General features: G+C 49.7%; 5 protein-coding genes across 5 annotated transcripts; 2 read left to right on the top strand and 3 right to left on the bottom strand.

Annotated features, from left to right (window-relative positions):
- Nucleotides 1–283: 283 nt before the first annotated feature.
- Nucleotides 284–2,190, top strand: FOBCDRAFT_217767 (kinase-like domain-containing protein). The gene is made up of 3 exons (XM_031176185.3): nucleotides 284–785; nucleotides 838–1,390; nucleotides 1,451–2,190. Exons 1-3 carry the CDS (start codon nucleotides 666–668, stop codon nucleotides 1,984–1,986), a joined length of 1,209 nt encoding a protein of 402 aa, XP_031047318.1. The 5' UTR covers nucleotides 284–665; the 3' UTR covers nucleotides 1,987–2,190.
- A 244-nt stretch (nucleotides 2,191–2,434) lies between these two features.
- On the bottom strand, nucleotides 2,435–5,776 carry FOBCDRAFT_270944 (glycosyl hydrolases family 38 N-terminal domain-containing protein; the record flags this gene model as incomplete). The annotated part of the gene is made up of 3 exons (XM_031176184.2): nucleotides 2,435–3,787; nucleotides 3,832–5,572; nucleotides 5,628–5,776. The coding sequence occupies 3 exons, from the start codon at nucleotides 5,774–5,776 to the stop codon at nucleotides 2,435–2,437; spliced, it is 3,243 nt and encodes a 1,080-aa protein (XP_031047317.2).
- Nucleotides 5,777–8,243: 2,467 nt separating this feature from the next.
- Nucleotides 8,244–9,570, bottom strand: FOBCDRAFT_21884 (uncharacterized protein). The gene has a single exon (XM_054703785.2). It carries the CDS (start codon nucleotides 9,426–9,428, stop codon nucleotides 8,400–8,402), a length of 1,029 nt encoding a protein of 342 aa, XP_054559760.2. The 5' UTR covers nucleotides 9,429–9,570; the 3' UTR covers nucleotides 8,244–8,399.
- A 2,681-nt stretch (nucleotides 9,571–12,251) lies between these two features.
- On the top strand, nucleotides 12,252–15,716 carry FOBCDRAFT_290003 (muts domain V-domain-containing protein; the record flags this gene model as incomplete). The annotated part of the gene is made up of 3 exons (XM_059611761.1): nucleotides 12,252–12,332; nucleotides 12,388–12,897; nucleotides 12,980–15,716. The coding sequence occupies 3 exons, from the start codon at nucleotides 12,252–12,254 to the stop codon at nucleotides 15,596–15,598; spliced, it is 3,210 nt and encodes a 1,069-aa protein (XP_059464429.1). The 3' UTR covers nucleotides 15,599–15,716.
- A 734-nt stretch (nucleotides 15,717–16,450) lies between these two features.
- Nucleotides 16,451–17,498, bottom strand: FOBCDRAFT_198552 (ribosomal protein L10-domain-containing protein; the record flags this gene model as incomplete). Its single annotated transcript, XM_059608922.1, has 3 exons — nucleotides 16,451–16,457; nucleotides 16,508–17,268; nucleotides 17,325–17,498. 3 exons carry the CDS (start codon nucleotides 17,496–17,498, stop codon nucleotides 16,451–16,453), a joined length of 942 nt encoding a protein of 313 aa, XP_059464428.1.
- Nucleotides 17,499–17,600: the final 102 nt, after the last annotated feature.

Raw genomic sequence — 17,600 nt, 5'->3', positions numbered from 1 at the left:
AGCCTGGCTCCTGCTAGGAAATGAGCGGCCTGAGCGGCGAAAGAAATTCCCGGGCAAAAGAAAATCAACATAGAGAAGGACTCTATCAAAGAACCCACCTTTGAGAACTCCAAGTATGGAGCTTACGTAAGACATCCGGGGACTCAAGCGAGCCCACCTTGGCCCACGGATGAGCCTGAGCTTATCTAGATCGGGTTAGCCTCTTTTCACAACGCTCCAATTTAGGTACTCTGTACTAATGTACCAGCTAGAGGAACCTGCCTTATGCTCAAGGCTGATTGATGGCTGATGTGGCTCAGCTTCCAACGTCAATCAAAGACAACATCTTGACATTCAACTTTCCCTCTCCCCTTTTCGGCACTGTGCCGTTCTCTCTACTTGGCATCAAACCTCGCTGTAATTTTATGGAAACAAGAGGACAGACGAACCAAACTGTGATTAACAATTCTTCCTTTTGTTCAATTACGACACATCGCCAACAACCACAACAGCGCCTGTCCCTGACGATCAGCATCTTGCTGAACAGCTCACAACTCTCTCCTCATCCTTCGGACTGTATAGCGAATCTCTAATTGCTGGCATCCTGCTGCGACGAAGCTGAGGGACGATTGATTACACATCGAGGAGGGCTCTAAGTCAGTATATTACCATAGCCACGATAGATCATGGCGCAAGTACTTCTGGACCTCTTCTACTCGTTCGGGAACTGTCTTAACTGCTTTCCCGGAAACCCCAACCTCAAGATCAACAACCGGAGCTTCAAGATCTTAAGACTACTTGGAGAGGTAGACTACCAAATACCGCTCTCTCGCACTCCATGTTGCTGACATTTGCCAGGGCGGCTTCTCTTACGTATACCTCGTCGAAGACACCTCAACCCACGAACTTTTCGCACTCAAAAAGATCCGATGTCCCTTTGGCGCCGAATCGGTGCAGCAGGCCATGCGTGAGGTTGATGCCTATCGCCTCTTTTCTCACGTTCCAACCATCATATCCGCTGTCGACCATTCCGTCGCAACCGAGCGCGGCGCCGACGAGGCGACAAAAACCGTTTATGTCCTTCTGCCATACTATAAGCGCGGTAATTTGCAGGACATGATCAACGCAAACTTGGTCAACCATGATCGGTTCCCTGAGCGTCGTCTCATGTTGCTCTTCCTCGGAGTGTGCAAGGCTCTGCGTGCCATGCACGACTATAAGCCTGCTGTGGAGCGCATGCACATGGGTCGGGAAGAGGATGAGCTGAACCATGGTGAGAGAAACAACACACGAGGAAAGCGAACGGAGGAGGAAGAGGAGGGCGAGCAAGAAAGGGGTCTGCTGGAGGAGGAGAACCAAGTCAGTGGAGGCAGGTCAATTCAGCACTACGCCCATAGGGATATCAAACCAGGTAAGGCCGCTCATCAGGGTATTATTCTCATTCATATCACATGCTCATCTCTATTTCCAGGCAACATAATGATCGACGACTCCGGCTCAACCCCGATCCTCATGGATTTAGGATCTGTCGCTCCCTCGCCAATTCCTGTTACGTCACAATCTCTGGCCCTCCAGATTCAAGACACGGCCGCTGAACATTCAACCATGCCCTATCGTGCCCCCGAGCTTTTTGATGTTCAGACTGGCATGGTGATTGATACAAAAGTTGATATTTGGTCCATGGGCTGCACTCTCTACGCCTGCCTTGTCGGCAAGTCTCCCTTTGAGATGCGCTCAGACGAGACTGGTGGTACTCTGTCCCTGTGTGTTCTCGGTGGCGATTGGCGCTTCCCTGACGAAGGACCTGCTGGCGTCAAGCGTTCTAATAGCATGCGCCCGCAGCAAGGACAACAGCAACAACAAGCACCTGCGGTTGAGATCAGCGAGCCGATTCGCGAAGTCGTCAGGAAGTGTCTGCGTGTTGAAGCCGCTGAGCGACCGGATATTCACGAGTTAATCGAAATGGTTGAGGAAGTCATCGAGGAGCTTCCTGATGACTCCCATTAGATGCCGGCACGACGCGTCTTTTGAAATGTGCAGCAGAGCGACGAATTAAATTTGAATACCAATGAAGATACCTACCTCCTTTGTTGCCCTCATATAGCTGGTTGGGTGACCTCCTGGGTCCGACGGTTGATTTTGTTACATTTCTTTTTTGTCACTTGAAGGAGACGGCGTTTAGGGTTTGGAATGATAGAGCCATTTGCTGGTAATTAACTAAGTTCTTGTCTGCTAGCCGTCCCGACCAGCCACTCCCTATTTACGTGCCGTCTCGAGAGCTGCTGCTTATCTGCATGTCCTGCTAACAAAATCAAGCGTTGCAATCTTAGTAGTAGTAACCTTAGTAGTAGCCCACGTATGCGAGGAAGAGCCGATGGGTCAGACCTTTACGTCAAATCACATACACGCGCACCTCTGAGCCTGAGCAGACACAATCTTCCCACTCCGAATCGTCCTACAGCTCGAGCTTGAAAGTTGCTACCTCAAACGGTCGCAGTGTGATCGGGATCTTTCCGTCTTCCTTCTGGATCTCCTCCAGTTCATCCTCTAGGATGTTCGTTTTGGTCACACGCTTGACATCGAAACTAGTTTCAATAACTCCACGACTGCGGCCTCCCAAGGACTCATACACACGAAGAATAATGCTCTTGCCCTTGTTGATGCGCAGGCCATCATCTCGGCTGACATCTTCATCATCCTGGCCTCGCTTGATCGTGTCCAGCACAAGAGAGTCAGACTCATCAATATTGACAAGCTTGATTGGCGCACTGGACACACTTTCTAAGACGGCCTTTGAAGCAGTAACGGGCTTCAGGGGATTGTTGAAAGCATAAGCAGCCTTAACAGTGGTAGACGATAGACTGCCCTTGTGAGGTAGAATGGCCCATCGGATGGAATGGCGTCCCATATCGGCGTTGGCATCAGGCGCCTTGGGTGCCCGTAGGAGTGACAGTCGCATCGTCTTGCCTGCAGTCGCAAAACCATACTTGCTGTCGTTGAGAATAGAAACGCCATAGTTGTTCTCTGAGAGATCGGCAAACTTGTGGCAGCACACCTCAAACTTGGCCATGTCCCAACTTGTGTTGTAATGAGTTGGCCGCTTGGTGATGCTGAAAGCGGTCTCGTAGGAGGCCTCGGTGTTGACTACGTTGACGGGGAACTCGACCTTGAGGAACTTGGAGTCCTCGTGCCAGTTGACGTCTGCTCTGACATCAACCCGAGAAGGTTGCCCTTTGAGTGCTGCAGAGAGGGTGGTGTATGACTTGATGTAACTGTTCTCGCTGATCTTGACATCAGTGACCAGGGTAACTCGATGAGGCTTTTGTTCGAAAATCTTTGTCTTTCCATATTCGACCTTTCTGCGTGCATCGAGATGGTAAACCTCTACATCCCATGCTTGCCAGTAAAGGGGAATGTCATCGAAGATGACAAATTTGTTGGCCTCTCCACCCTTTTCAATAACCTCGCGATCGTTGACCACATCGTACAGGGATGTAATGACACCGCTTTCGACGACAACGCGGAGTTGCTCGTTCTGCAGGACATAAACATCAGTAGACTGCTCCATGACGGTAACCGCAGGCTTTTCTTCTTGTGTTTTAAACGTGCGGAGATTGAGCAGCTGGCCATCGCCACAAGCAACACCAACTTCAGCCTCAGAAAGTTCAACAAGCTCCTTACGATGCCATGGCAGAGTGTTGATGGCAACAGACTCGTTGAGGCAGGTTGAAAATTCGCCAGAGACGTTGAGCGATTCATACAAATCCTTCAGGAGACGTTTACCAGTTTCGAAGACTTCAGCATAGACCTGTGTCATGTTAGCGAAGCTCCCACAGCTATGGGACGAAATACCTTATCCGAGTCATCGTAGCACATTTCAATGCTACTTCCTGGCAAACAGTCGTGGAACTGGCACAGGAGAACAGCCTCCCACATGTCGTCCAAATCCTTGGTCGGGTACTTGTACGACTTATTCTTGATTGATGCGAACGTTGCCAATTGTTCAATATCTCGCAGCATCACCTCAGCTTTTCGATTGTAATACTTGTTGTTGGCTTGTGTGGTATACGTTCCTCTGTGTAGTTCAAAATACAGTTCCCCATACCATGTAGGGAATTCGCTGGCCTTGTGGTTGAGACGGTCGAAGTAGCCATCAACTGTCAGCCCCATCTTGATCTTTGGGATACCGCCGATAGTGTTGCTGATTCCGGCACATCGTCGGAGCTTTTCGAAGTGTTGCCAAGTTGGGCCACCGCCACCATCACCCTTTCCAAATACAAGTAGAGACGAACTGTCAACACGCATTGTTTTGTGGTTTGCAATGCTCCTCTTGAGATCACCGAAATCAGCGTTTGCTGTATATGTCTCGGAGGGAGGCATGTGGCAGATGACCTGACTTCCATCAGGGCTTACCCACATGAAGGTAGTGTGAGGGAAGTTGTTGATGTTATTCCAGCTCAGTTTCTGGGTCAGAAAACGATCCATACCAGCTAATCGGCAAAGCTGTGGAAGCTGGCTTGAGTATCCGAATGTGTCTGGCAGCCAAAAAGTTCGGCATCGAGAACCAAACTCAGCCTCAAAGAACCTCTGGCCGTAAAAGAACTGCCGGACAAGCGATTCGCCGCTGGGCAAATTCGTGTCGTGCTCGACCCAGCTGCCACCAATAGGATGGAATTGACCCTCCTTTACCTTCTGCTTGACACGTTTGTACGCAGCAGGGTAGTACGTCTTCAGCCATTTGTATTGCTGGGCTTGGGAGCAGGCAAAGTTGGATTCTGGGTAGCGATCCATGAGGTCGCATTGGTTCATCCAAGATCGAACAACCTTGCGCTTTGTTTCAGCCCAAGGCCATAGCCAACAGCTGTCGATGTGACAATGACCGATTCCGAAGACAACAGGTTCCTTTCCTCCTTCGTACACCTTGTGAGAGTCTACATCAGGGCCAAGAATTTCACGAGCAATCTCTCGGCATTTAAGGATCGATTCCTGATTGTTGACCTCAAAAGTGTTGATGATCTTCATGGCAACAGATAAAGCATGATTCTGTTCAGCCGAGTTCTCGGGCAGTTCTCGAGCAGCATCACCAATCTCCCACATATCTAAGTGGAGTTTGCGAGCTGGCACATTGATGGCGACTATGTCGGCCTTGCTGAGGTTGAAACGCCTGTTGGGATCCGGCGGTGCAATAGTTGTCGTGCCGTTAGGAGCGTTTCCAAACATGCCGTTGCAGGCCATTTCGATATAAATAGTGTGCTCCTCTCCGTCACGGAATGAGTCGGGAATGATCCACTCGATGCGCTCTCCGCTGCCAGTGAGGCCTTGGATGGGAACACCATCTTCGGTCCAAATGGTGCCCTCGTTGTTGGCATCCCAGTGAAGCTCAATGAGCTCTTCGTCCTTTGTTTCATCCGGTATACGCAGGACGACCCTGAACCAATGAGTGGACCAAGATGGCCCAAAAGAGGTACCGGTATGGGTCTCCTTGAACTCGTGGCTTGTAGCCTCTTCAAAAGTTGGCCTGGAGAGATCTGGTGCATCCCACACTGACAGTTGAACATGAGGTTTGCCCGAGTACCTGCCGTTGTACATGTTCCTATGAGGCATGTTAGTTCTTGAAAATTCCTCGTGAGTGAGTTGAAATGCCATACGCTTGCAGGTTCACCTTATAGTACTGTCCTGACTTGTAGAACGGTTCAATGCGGCCTTTCAGAATGCTTGTTTTTGGAACGCCGACAGGCCGTTCGGCGAAGAGAGGGTACGAGGAGTCATCTCCCTTGTTTTCGCTGCCACCACCCATAGTGTAAATGTCGGGATGCCCAGGAGCAGGAGGAGCAGATCGATTTGAAAGGCGCCGAAGCTTTCCGGAAGATGAGTGTAGCGGTTGATCTTCCGGTGAAGGCGAATGACGACGACAGGCTGCCGAGGCTGAGAGAAGGCGGTCGAATGTGTTGTTGATACTATAAAAGTAATCGTGAGCGGGTGCTTGACACTTCGGTGGTATCGTCAAACAAAGAAGGATGAAGAATGAAGAATGGGAGGAGGAGCAGAATCTCGAGATGGGGCACAGCACGAAGGGAGGGAGGAGAGTTAAATTGGTATTGTATAAAGTAAGATAACTAATCCGCGTATGTTCAGAGAGAAGTGTTGTACGTATGTCAGTGAAACGTGGGAAGCTTTATGTTAAGCTCTGTGTTAGGTCAAGTGAGCTCCATTGAGCTTCACGGAGGCGAACACAGCTGCCGAGCGATGTATTGACAAAAAGGTCTCTGCATACCGCCGCCTATCGATCCGCAGAATAATGATGATGTATTTTTTCGATATGCACGAACGCCAAGCAGAAATGGAAGCGGGGGATGCCCACTACAAGGTGCCCATCCATTCCCGTCGAGTACCTTGACAGGGGTTGAAGCGCTTGCGGCACAGCAACCGGGGGAGAGGACACACTAGACTCGGAACGAACAACACTCTAAGCCAAGCAGAGTTTGGGAATGGGTCCAGGTGATTCACTGATCGGAATTTGGGGAACTGGTGGTGCGGGGAGATGGATCCGATGCTTCAATTTGATGCAGCATAAAGCACGTACCTCATCGCGTTGATATAAGATTCTTGATCAATGAATGATACTCGATTAGGAACCAGTCGCAATATTGTAGAAGTCGGCACATTCAAGGAATTTCCGACTGGACAGTTGCCGTGGCTTGGCGAAGAGTAATGATAGGAGAAAGATTTAGTGATGAGGATAAGTACTAGATAGAATGCGAAAAGCGTCACTGGTTGATAGATCAGAGTTGCAATAAGTCTTGGGTGACGAAGCACAATATGTATTTGCACTTTCTAGTGGGTACCTTACCTTATTTAATCTGTAATTCGACCTTTCGGCAGCCACGATCTTGATTGGAAATTGAAGTATCCGTACAACAGCTACCTACACAGTATCATGGCAAGTCACCTTCACAAGCATGAAGCGACCTTCTCTTTCAGTTAGATCTTCCGAGCATTGTAAATGGACGCATCAAGTCACCAAAGCGCAGCAAATCTCACTCATATCGAGGCAAAAAAGTGAGAGCAGTAAACCGGAAATGCTTTAGTAGCTTCGGTAGGTAGTGCTAAGGCTGTTCGTTGAATATGTGGAAAAAAGTGAGATTTTATAATGGTGGTTTATAAAAGTGTCATTACAAAGTTACCATAATCTATCGCAATATTCATCACAGCCAGCACATAAGCCAGCTGTCGTGTGCTAGGTGACTTAGCTGACTGATTCGGATCTAGCAAATGACCTGTACTAGATGAAAGAAACTCCGCAATGCCTTTTTATGCCTCTATAAAGATCAAGGCTTGATATAGTATAACTTTTCTATATGATGGTATAAGGCTTATAGTAGAGCGAAGCTAGGTAGCCGTGATGAATATTGCGAGGATTTAAGACTCTACCTAAGCTTACTAAGGCTGGAGATCATACCTTGGACTGCATATAAACGAAGCTGGGAATGGAAATTTGATAGTCTCTCACTCCTCACTCACTCACTCACTCAATCTCAGAAAAGAAGACCAAACATCATCAATTCACGGGATGCTCGGTAAGGTGCCTAACTAAGTAGTTGGCTTATCTGACATTGTCACCTCCTCCCTCACCGGTTTACTCAGCACCTTGAAGCCCAGACCAGCCTGCAGAATAGGTTGCCCTAAAACGAGGAAATATCGAACGATTCCTCACCCTTCATGAGCTGTTTTACTGCCGAGTGCTCCGTACAGTACGCACTGCCCGACCCAGCCCAAGCAATTTAATGCTACGATAATCGATTTTTACCATGCCATTTCCCGCTCTTTTTGGCGTTTCCCCTCTTGTCTCATCGCTGATCAATGAAGTGCAGTACTGCGTAGTAGAATGCGGCAGTTCGACCACTCCCACGGTATTACGAGGTGTCAGTGCTCGGTTTCTTTCCAAATTAGTAGCATTCCCGAACTGTGTTTTGTCTCCGCAGCCACAGAATTGGGAAACGGATGTCCAGATGGAAATATCTTCATTTATGTCGATTGTATATATACGCTCAAATCGCGTACGACTGCCTACCAGATCCACTACCAGGTAGACCTACATTGATGTCCTAGTAAAAACCAACAATAAACCCAAATATGCCATGCTAGAAAAAGGTATCATCGATGTATGTATGCCATGAGAAACAGATATAAAAATGGAGATGCTCTTGACTCCAGTGTGTAAGTTCGTTGTGGACCATCACCCGCCGTGTTATTGCGCCATTCCCTGAAAAAGAAACCAAGTTACATATGTGCCCATAATTGTTGGAGTTGTGTTATGTCGTCGGGATGTAGATGCTTCCTTGTCGTCATTAGAGAGGTTCCACGCCCCGCCCCTCGGAAGAGGGTTGATTGTTGAGATGTCGAGGGTGGGGAAATAATTCTTATGAGGTTTCACTCAAGTTATTGTTCCGGCTGCCTGAGCCAGTACCTGTGCCATGGTGAACAACCTCTGAAGCACCGTCTCCTGTGTATTCGATTTCGTCCTCATCGTCGTACAGCTCATCATCTTCCACTTCGTAGTATTCGTCGTCTTCAGCCAAGTCTTCGGCTTCGTCCATCTCGTCGTACTGCTCTGGCTCTGGCTCATCCAGATCACTCTCGCTGTCGTTGTCGCTTTCGTCAAAGTTGAGTACACCCATTATAGGAACTTCAATCTTCTTGTACTGGCTCTTGATAAGATTGTCGGCCATCTCGAATAGCTTGGTGTCCTTGTCCGGCTGTGTCTCACGATCCATGGAGAACTCGGCCTCTTCACGGTCGGCAAGCTGAACGTTGATGGGCTCGTTGGGTGACTCGGGTCCCTCGGGGATCTGCTTGACCCAGCGACGAACGACCTCAGTCCGTGCGATTTTGTTCTGGTCTGTCCTGCGTCTCAAGCCGGATCTGAAATGGCGCTTCTCCCTTCTTCGCCTGCGCTGGATTCGATCTCTCACGTACCAAGCCACAACCAACATAGACGCCTGCATCATATCTTGACACTTTTGCCTGTGCATGTTGGCCCAAGCCTGGCATCGTTGCTGTTGGTAGTTGGCAACAGCCTGGCACCTCTGCTGATAATAAGCAGCGATACGAGAAACCATGGCGAGGTACTTTGGGTCGAGATTGGCACCGGCGATACTGGGAAGTTCGGGGGTTGTTGACTCGCTGGGCTGAGGAGTGTTGCTGGAGCTAGGCCCAGAACTGCGGTTTGGCGACGAGGACATCCTAGGTTGTGAAGTCGGAGGAGGAGGAGGAGCCATCATCGTGGGAGTGTTGAGGCCTGCCAGGCCGCTGAAGGGTTCTTGCATCGAGGCCTTTCGTTTTAGGTTGTTCTGTAAAGGCCTTTGGGCAGGAAGTTTAGGAAAGGAGTGGCTCTCCGGCGGGGGGGTCACCGGTGTAAAGGGGTTGACAGACGACATCATAGCCGCCATAAGGCGTTCTTCTCTGAGTGAGGTTTGGAGTATATTATATATATGCTGAATGGTGATCCGGGTTGTCCAGGCGCACTGTTCCAGGTAAGGGACTGTGTGCCGGGATTAAATGGCGCTGGGGAGTGGGATATTCGATTATACAGGGGTTGTGTTCCTCTTTTATCTTTCGAGCTGATTTGAATGTTTATATCGCGTTATTTGAAGAGTTTTATCGTGCGGTTGCTGTCAGGGTGGCCGTTAATGTTGAGGATTAAGGGCGTGTAAGTGGCAATGTGGGGAATTGTATCAGATCAGTTGAGCAAGACACAGAGTCGATAGCTGAGTTCTATCTCTGTATATAAGTGAATGAGCACAATAACGATGCGTAAACGTAGGGCGTTGTGTTTGGCCAGCGAACGCGCACAAAGGGGATATATAGCTAGGTCACAATCGACAGATGTGGTCGAGGGTTTGGCGCTTTCGGGCAGGGGGGTGCGGCGACGTCGTGTGGCAGCGGACCCAAAATGGGCTGAGGCTCTCTCGAGAATCGGCCCACGCCGACCCCGCGGGAAGATATGCTTATGCCATTGAATTTCTAGCAGCACATCTATCGCCCCAAAAGTCGAAGCTGTCGCTTTGAATGGTTGGGTGACAGCTCCGTCTGTGTTGATTCTGGTCATGTCAAACCTGGAGCTGTCTTTCTATGGATGGCATGAGAAATACAGTGCATCCATCCAGCGAGCTGTGTCTGAATTCCAGTGTCTGTCTCTTCTGCATGGCTCACAGTTGAGCCTTGCACGGCACAGTTCAATGCCATGACCCAGATGACCGCTTGGAGGCTATCAAGGGGGTTCCCTGGCTCTCATGGAGACGGCCGCTCAATCTGATGCTGACTCTGAGCCTCTCATGTGTTGTCTTGGAGATATAGCATGTTGTTACTATGTGCTGTTCAGAGCTATGCTATGACTCTTCTCGCAGCGATGGTGTTGTTTTCATCTCCCGTCGTTTCTTTCCTGCTCAACCCCATGCCATATTTCATAGACCCCATCTGATATGATTGCTTAAACCGGAAGTGGTGCTGTCCTGTTGTGACAAAGCTGGTCTTCGGGCATCTTTTCTTGGTTCACTTGAGATGCTTGCCTTACCTGTTCAGTACAGCAGTTCATTCGGAGATGGATGGATCCCCATGGCATGCGAGCTTGCCGACTGCTACGTTGGAGAGATTCCGTCATCTACTTTCCCCCTTCCCTTGTCCAAAAGAGGAGGACAGTCGCTTTACCGCCCAGCAGCATGCCGTGTGCGCATTGGTTAGATTGAGACACATACATCGTGAGTTGGGGCTTGGGTTGGAGGGGTTGAGCTCCAGCTCCAGCAGCTTGGGCAGATTTGCAGGGCCATCTGGTGTTGAGGGATGATGATGACGCTAACATGGGACCACGATTTTACGACCCATGGAGTAGTTGATAAGTCCAAGTCCCACCGGTCTGTCACATACCTACCTCGTGCCCGAAACCATTCCGCACTGTATAATTTCTGCCTGCCGAGGATTTCGGTCTTTCAATGGAAGTTCTAGGTAATTAATCTCGAGATATCACCCAGGAATGGGGTAACGAAATCTCTTGATGTAGCATTGATTTATGGCACCACATGTCCTTCCACTTCCCACATCAAACTCCAGACGGGAACTCTATTTCCTGCATACCGGCAGGTCTGTCTCCAGGCATGATCGATTGCTTTAGAGGGAACCAGACCCTGTAGATCTCGGAAAAGCCGCGAATCGCCATGCATTAGCTACCGTCGTTCGAGGGTGATGACTCTCGACTGTTTACTCACACGTTGTTCGCGAAGACCCGGGTCCCTCTCGTTGGTCAACGCCTCCATGGTCAGATTCCTCCCGTTTCATGGCTACATGTGCTGTTCGCTTGTGGGCTCTGGCGCTGTCCATCTCCGTAAAATCTCTGGAGTACCTTGTCATAAAGTCCCTGGATCATCCATCAGGATCGGAATTATAAGTCGGGGGGTCCTACTATTACCGAACGTTCTTTTCCTCATTCGTTACCTGAAGATGAGGGAGGAGATTTTGTGGTTGCCGACCCCAGTAATAAAAATTGTTGACAATTGTGTCCTATTAAACAAGGTGATAGTTATGACAGTCCGCAGTGGTGTTTCTATGCTCGTCGATGCAGATTTGGTCTCTCAGATGAAGCTGTTACACTGACTCCCACTCCTGGGCTCGGTGCGATCGATTTTGATTTACCTACACTAGGTAGGTATCTTCTTTTCCTTTTTCTTCTTCACCGATATATCCCATAACGCTCATATCCGCTGTTCCCCACATGGAACAACCAGAAACTACGGAGAATTTGAAGCTGCTGTCTACCCAGCGCAAGCTGTAACTCACCGATTGTGTTCTATTCTTGTGCCCTATTAGCAAATCGCATTGGTTCCATAAATTGATTTACGATACTCGGAGCCACTTTTTGATGGCCCATGCTGCTGTTTTCCTCGCTATTACACCTTACCTACCTTAGTTTCAAGCATCTCGCACCAGCGGGGTTGTATGGGAATGCTCTTCTCTTTCTCTTGTCATCATATGAGCCCTGCATGATCCATCCATTAATCACCATACCATTCCTTGTTCAGTGCCACCATTTTGCACGCCAGATCTTGCTTCTATTGTCGACGGCCTCGGGCCCCGCAGCAAGCATTAGTTAATTAAAGCTGGAGTGTTGGTTGATGAACGACCCCTCTTGAGCTGTTCTCAAATCAGGAATTGACCTGATACTTCCAACATCCATTCGTTGCATAAACACCACCGCCACTGCAACAGCCCATCCCGTCTCCATGTTCCAGCCGTATGGTGCCCCCAGTGTTCGGCATCCGCCATCTGCGGCCCTTGGCATCACCATCAGCTTCAACTTCCAGGTCTATCTCTGTGCCTGCCTCTTCTTCAGCTTCAGCTTCTAGCTCTGTGCTCAAGGCGGCCACATTTGTTGTTTCTAATGCTGCAGCAATAGTAGGAGCTCCTTCACCTAAAGCTTCTGCCATTTCTCATGGACACTGTCATATTGAGCACTCACTATACCATGGCTTCTCTATCCGCTCATTCCAACATCCACCATCTCCCCATCGTCCTCTCCAAGCCAGGGGTAAAAAGACCACCACCACCATAAAGCTCTCCGATTTGCCTCAGGGGCTTATTCAACCGAAGCCAGTATCTCCTCTACCAACGTCATCGTCAGTTTCATCTCCCCACGATGAGTCGACAGAGGCTTTGCCGCTCCCGCTGCCGCCATTACCCCAAGATCCTCCCGCGTATCCCACCGTGCTGCTTCAAGCCCGTCAGAATATGCTCAAGTTTGATAACTGTGTGTTGCTGACGCGAGTGGGCGGTTTCTATGAGCTCTACTTTGAGCACGCTGAGGAGTACGGGCCCCTGTTAAACATCAAGGTAGCTAACAAAAAGACAAATGCTGGTCTTGTCCCCATGGTATGTTTATTAATACCCTCTACCTTGACGCTATCTTTTCATCTTCTGGTTCAATATCTCACCATCATCACCCGTCTTATAGGCAGGTTTCCCCTTCTTCCAGCTCGATCGTTTCCTCAAAATTCTCGTTCAAGATCTCGGTCGCCATGTCGCGATCGCTGAGGAGTATCCAAACTCTCCCACAGCGAAGGTCAGGTCAGGTGGGTTGATGCATGATCGTCGAGTTGCTCGTATCATTACTCCCGGAACTCTAATAGATGAGAATTTTATGGATCCATATGCCAACAACTACGTGATGGCGATTCATATAGACCCAGGCACCAAAGCCACAAATACCGTCACTGATGTAAAGGCCGTTATCGGCCGAGTGGCAGGTTCAGAAGGAGGACTAGGGGGCCAAGGACCCGAATCAGCCCACCCAGCACCATCAGCTGTTGGCGTTGGCCGAGGTGCTGGACAGTCTCAGGGGTTCCGAGACGCCGTGCCACTCGGCCTGGCATGGCTTGATCTCTCAACTGGTTACTTCTGCACCCAAGAAGCCAATCTTGCATCCTTACCGACGATCTTGTCCCGACTATGCCCGCGCGAGCTTCTCCTAGACCAGGCACTGCAGTCCTGCCCTGACAATGGCCTATCTGACCTCCTCGCTGAGGATCGTCACATCATCTCATACGCACCCCGCCCGCATGATTCTTCGCTGTTTCATCCGGAAAACTGGACGCCCATGCTGGAGTGTGCCCTAGCTGAACATGAAGCATCCGCCTTCTCGCCAGCTGAGGTACACGCTGCCGGCTTCCTTCTTGGTTATGTCAAGGATCGGCTGCAAGGCATGAGTATGAAGTTGCAACCTCCGCTAAGGAACAAAGACATGCAGGTCATGGCTGTCGATAAAAATAGCATGCGTGCTCTTGAGATCAAGCAAACCATTCGTGATGGTGTGTTCCGGGGTAGTTTGCTGCATGCCATTCGTCGCACTGTTACTAAAAGCGGTGCTCGACTTCTCAACGAGTGGTTGAGTGCACCGTCCACGTCTCTTGAGCTCATCACTAGTAGACAGGATCTCGTCACCCGCTTCATCGACGATGTAAACCTGAGTGACTCCGTAATCCTCTTGTTGCGTAGGAGTCACGACTCTCAGCGCCTTGTTCAGAAATTCACACTTGGCCGTGGCGATGCTGATGACCTCCTCGATTTGGCCAGTACTATCGATGCGGCCAAGGATATCGTGAATCTCTTGAAAAATGCCAACGCTGCATCTCGCAAGTCAGAGCACCACTGCCTAACTTCATTGATATCTCGAATCAGTCTCACGCAGCCCCTGAAACTTTCCCAGCGCATCAGAGATGCAATTGATGAAGAAGGTATCGAGTTACAGCATGAGGTCCAAGACTCCGAGGCCAGCCAGATGTTAGCCCTTGCTGAAAATGTCGTTAGCAACGAAGGTTCACAGGACGATGCGGCATCTCTTCCTAAGGGCAAGCGAAAACGGCCCGCCAGTATTCGGGATTATTACGCCGAAGAGAATGGAGCTTGGATCATGAGACCTGCTGCGAGCCCAAACTTGACAAAGCTTCACACTGATCTCGCGACTTTGACAGAAGAGAAAGCGACACTCAACGAGACCCTCCGCGAAAGCCTCAATGCTCCAAGTTTATCCCTTAAGTGGACACCTGGCCTTGGCCACATTGCCCATATCAAGGGCAAAGACGCTCGAAATCTCGCTGATGTACAAGCTCTGTCCTCGAGCCGTTCTACGCGATCTTTTCACATATCCGAATGGACACTTCTCGGGCAACGTATGGACCAAGTTCGCGCCCAGATTCGTGCTGAAGAACAAGCCGTGTTCCACTCCCTTCGAGAGCTTGTCGTCAAAAATCTTGTCAAGCTGCGCCGTAATGCCGCCGTCCTCGATGAACTTGACATCACAACCTCCTTCGCTAAGTTGGCTCGCGAGCAGAACCTCGTCCGGCCCGTGCTGAACAATACGACTAGCCACACCATCATAGGCGGCAGACATCCCACTGTTGAGGGCGGCCTATTTGAGCAGGGTCGAAGTTTTGTGAGGAACGACTGTCTGGTTGGATCACCAACTGACGGCCGGATCTGGTTGATCACAGGTCCCAACATGGCCGGTAAAAGTACGTTTCTACGCCAGAATGCTCTCATCACGATCTTGGCCCAGATCGGTTGCTACGTGCCTGCATCATACGCAGAACTAGGGATTGTGGATGCTATCTTTAGCCGAGTGGGCTCAGCTGACAACCTCTACCGCGATCAAAGCACATTCATGGTTGAGATGCTGGAAACAGCAGCTATCCTCAAGCAGGCAACACCGCGGTCTTTCGTCATCATGGATGAGATCGGTCGAGGTACCACGCCAGAGGACGGTACAGCTGTCGCCTTTGCAAGCCTGCATCACCTCGCGACCGTCAACCAATGCCGCACCCTTTTTGCGACACACTTCCACTCTGTAGCCGACTTGGCTCAAGAAGAGGGGTTGTGTTCAGCTGAGGCAGGTGTTGTTCAGACATATTGCACCAATGTAGTCGAGGATGGTGAGGGAGGTTTCTTCTACAATCACAAACTTCAGAGAGGTATTAACCGACAAAGCCACGCACTGAAAGTTGCAAGACTTGCTGGGCTACCGGATCGAGCCATTGAGGTAGCGAAACGTGCCTTGAAACAAGATAACTTCATATAGGTGACTTTTGGTAGGTATTGATGGTGAAGTCGCGCCTCTCGCAGTGAGGGGCGGCAGGCAGGGCCAATAACAAAGATTTAAAGACTTCATAATATCTTCTTGCAAGCCAGTTGCATCCAAAACTCATCAATTTATGAGATAACGAAAAGTAAGACAAATTACAAGGCGTGAGGATGCAATGGATAGTATTGATCGACATTGGTCTATCGTCAAACTCTAATCCGTGCCTCGATAATGTAACAAGAGTTCTCAACGTCCAATTATAATATAATATTAGGCTATAGGAAGATTAACTAGGAGTCCAAGTTTTTTCCTGGTACACATGGTTAGGTATTACCATTCTTCTCATATCCTACAGTTTAGCTAGGCTATTGGATTCATTTAAGAAACATGCACGGACATCACACCATGGAAGCTTGAGAACAATCGAGGGCGTGGAGACCTGTATGATTTGACCATTAGCTTTGATACTCTCAAAAAACAACTTGTCAAAATAAAATGATTGTGATAGGTGTCCGTCATAGGGTGGTGATGTGTGTGTCATCAGGAGATTCAGGGTTAAAAAGCTCTTGAACAATTTATATAATCATCCGGAAATGTAAAAAGGAAAAAAAAAGTTTGGTGTTTGTCTGACTAACCTTTTTGAATATCGCACTCAATCAGCAGAGCTGCATTAGTCGGTTTGGTAAAAGCTTTCACTCGCATGTTGAGGCCTGGAATTTGATTCGTAACCGTCGCGACAGATTCAATTGTCCAGCAGACGATCTATGTGCCCCTTTTTTAAGATACATAAGTCGTAAACCCAACCAAAGTCCTGGAAGGCGGTCGTACATCCTGTTGATGTGACTACATTTAGTCGCTGCAAATTTGTTAGTTATGTTCACAATACATTGGAAGGGGTTCACATACAAGAGACCGCCGAAGCCCTCCTCGTCCTCGTCCTCCTCCTCGGACTCATCCTTCTTCTCAGCCTCAGCAGGGGCGGCAGCGCCACCAGAAGCGGCAGCGGCAGGAGCGGCGGAAGCATAAGCATCGGGGTTGGCAATGCGGTCCTTGAGCTCCTCAATCTCGGGCCAGGTGATCTCGGTGGAGATGGCAACAGCAAGAACCTTCTTGTAGCTGTTGACAACGGAGTGGAGAACCGAAGGCAGGGTAGGGAAGTTCAGAGCCAGAGAGATGGTGGCAATGGTGGCAATAGCCTGAGACAGAGTCTTGAGGAGCTGCTCCTCACCGACGTCGAGAACGCTGGGAGGGAAAGACTGGCCCTGGTCGTAGACCTGAGAGATACCCATACCGTAGGTGAAGGGAGAGATGTTAAGCATGTTGAGCAGGGTGGCCTCGGAGGGACCGACCTTGGAGCCGGCCTCAACGAGCTTGAGATCAGTGGTGATTTCAATGGTACCACGGGCAATCTTGGTGGGGACACCGAGGGCCTGGAAGAAAGAGGTCTTTCCAGGCTCCATACCAGTGTTTCCAGCAGGAACCCAGACATCGGCAGGGGCGAGAGCACCGGCACGAGCAGGAGCAGCGACCTTGTTGGCGAGGATGATGTCACGGACCTCCTTAAGGTCGTCGTTGGTGAAGACGAAACCAACGTTGCCCTTGACGTGGGGGAGGAGACGCTCGTACTCGGGAGAGTCGGGGATGAAGGTCTTCAAGGCTCGGCGAACCTGGTGACATCGTTAGCAATCGGAGGGTGTCTTCTTCCTCGAAGAAAGGGACGCACCATGGTGTTCTTGCCCATGAGGACAACACCCTTGCTTCGGAGAGCCTGTCGGATCTCGTGCATCTGCTGGGAGCTGACATTGTCAACCTCAACGATGAAGATGGAGTTGTAGGCCTCGAGCAAGCCCTTGAGCTTGTCGAAATAGTTGGCCTTGTTCTCAGACTTGCCCCCCATATCTTCTTATTTTTCTGAAGGCAGGTTATTTAAGGGCAAGGGGTATCGTAAAATGGAAATTGGAGGTTGATGAAGATGTTGATGAAGACAAGAAAACTCTTT

This window comes from Fusarium oxysporum, chromosome III (assembly GCF_013085055.1).
Source record: "Fusarium oxysporum Fo47 chromosome III, complete sequence".
NCBI classification, from domain to species: Eukaryota; Fungi; Ascomycota; class Sordariomycetes; order Hypocreales; family Nectriaceae; genus Fusarium; species Fusarium oxysporum.
The sequence above is the reverse complement of the archived record's forward strand: the minus strand, read 5'-3'. Positions and strand labels throughout refer to the sequence as shown.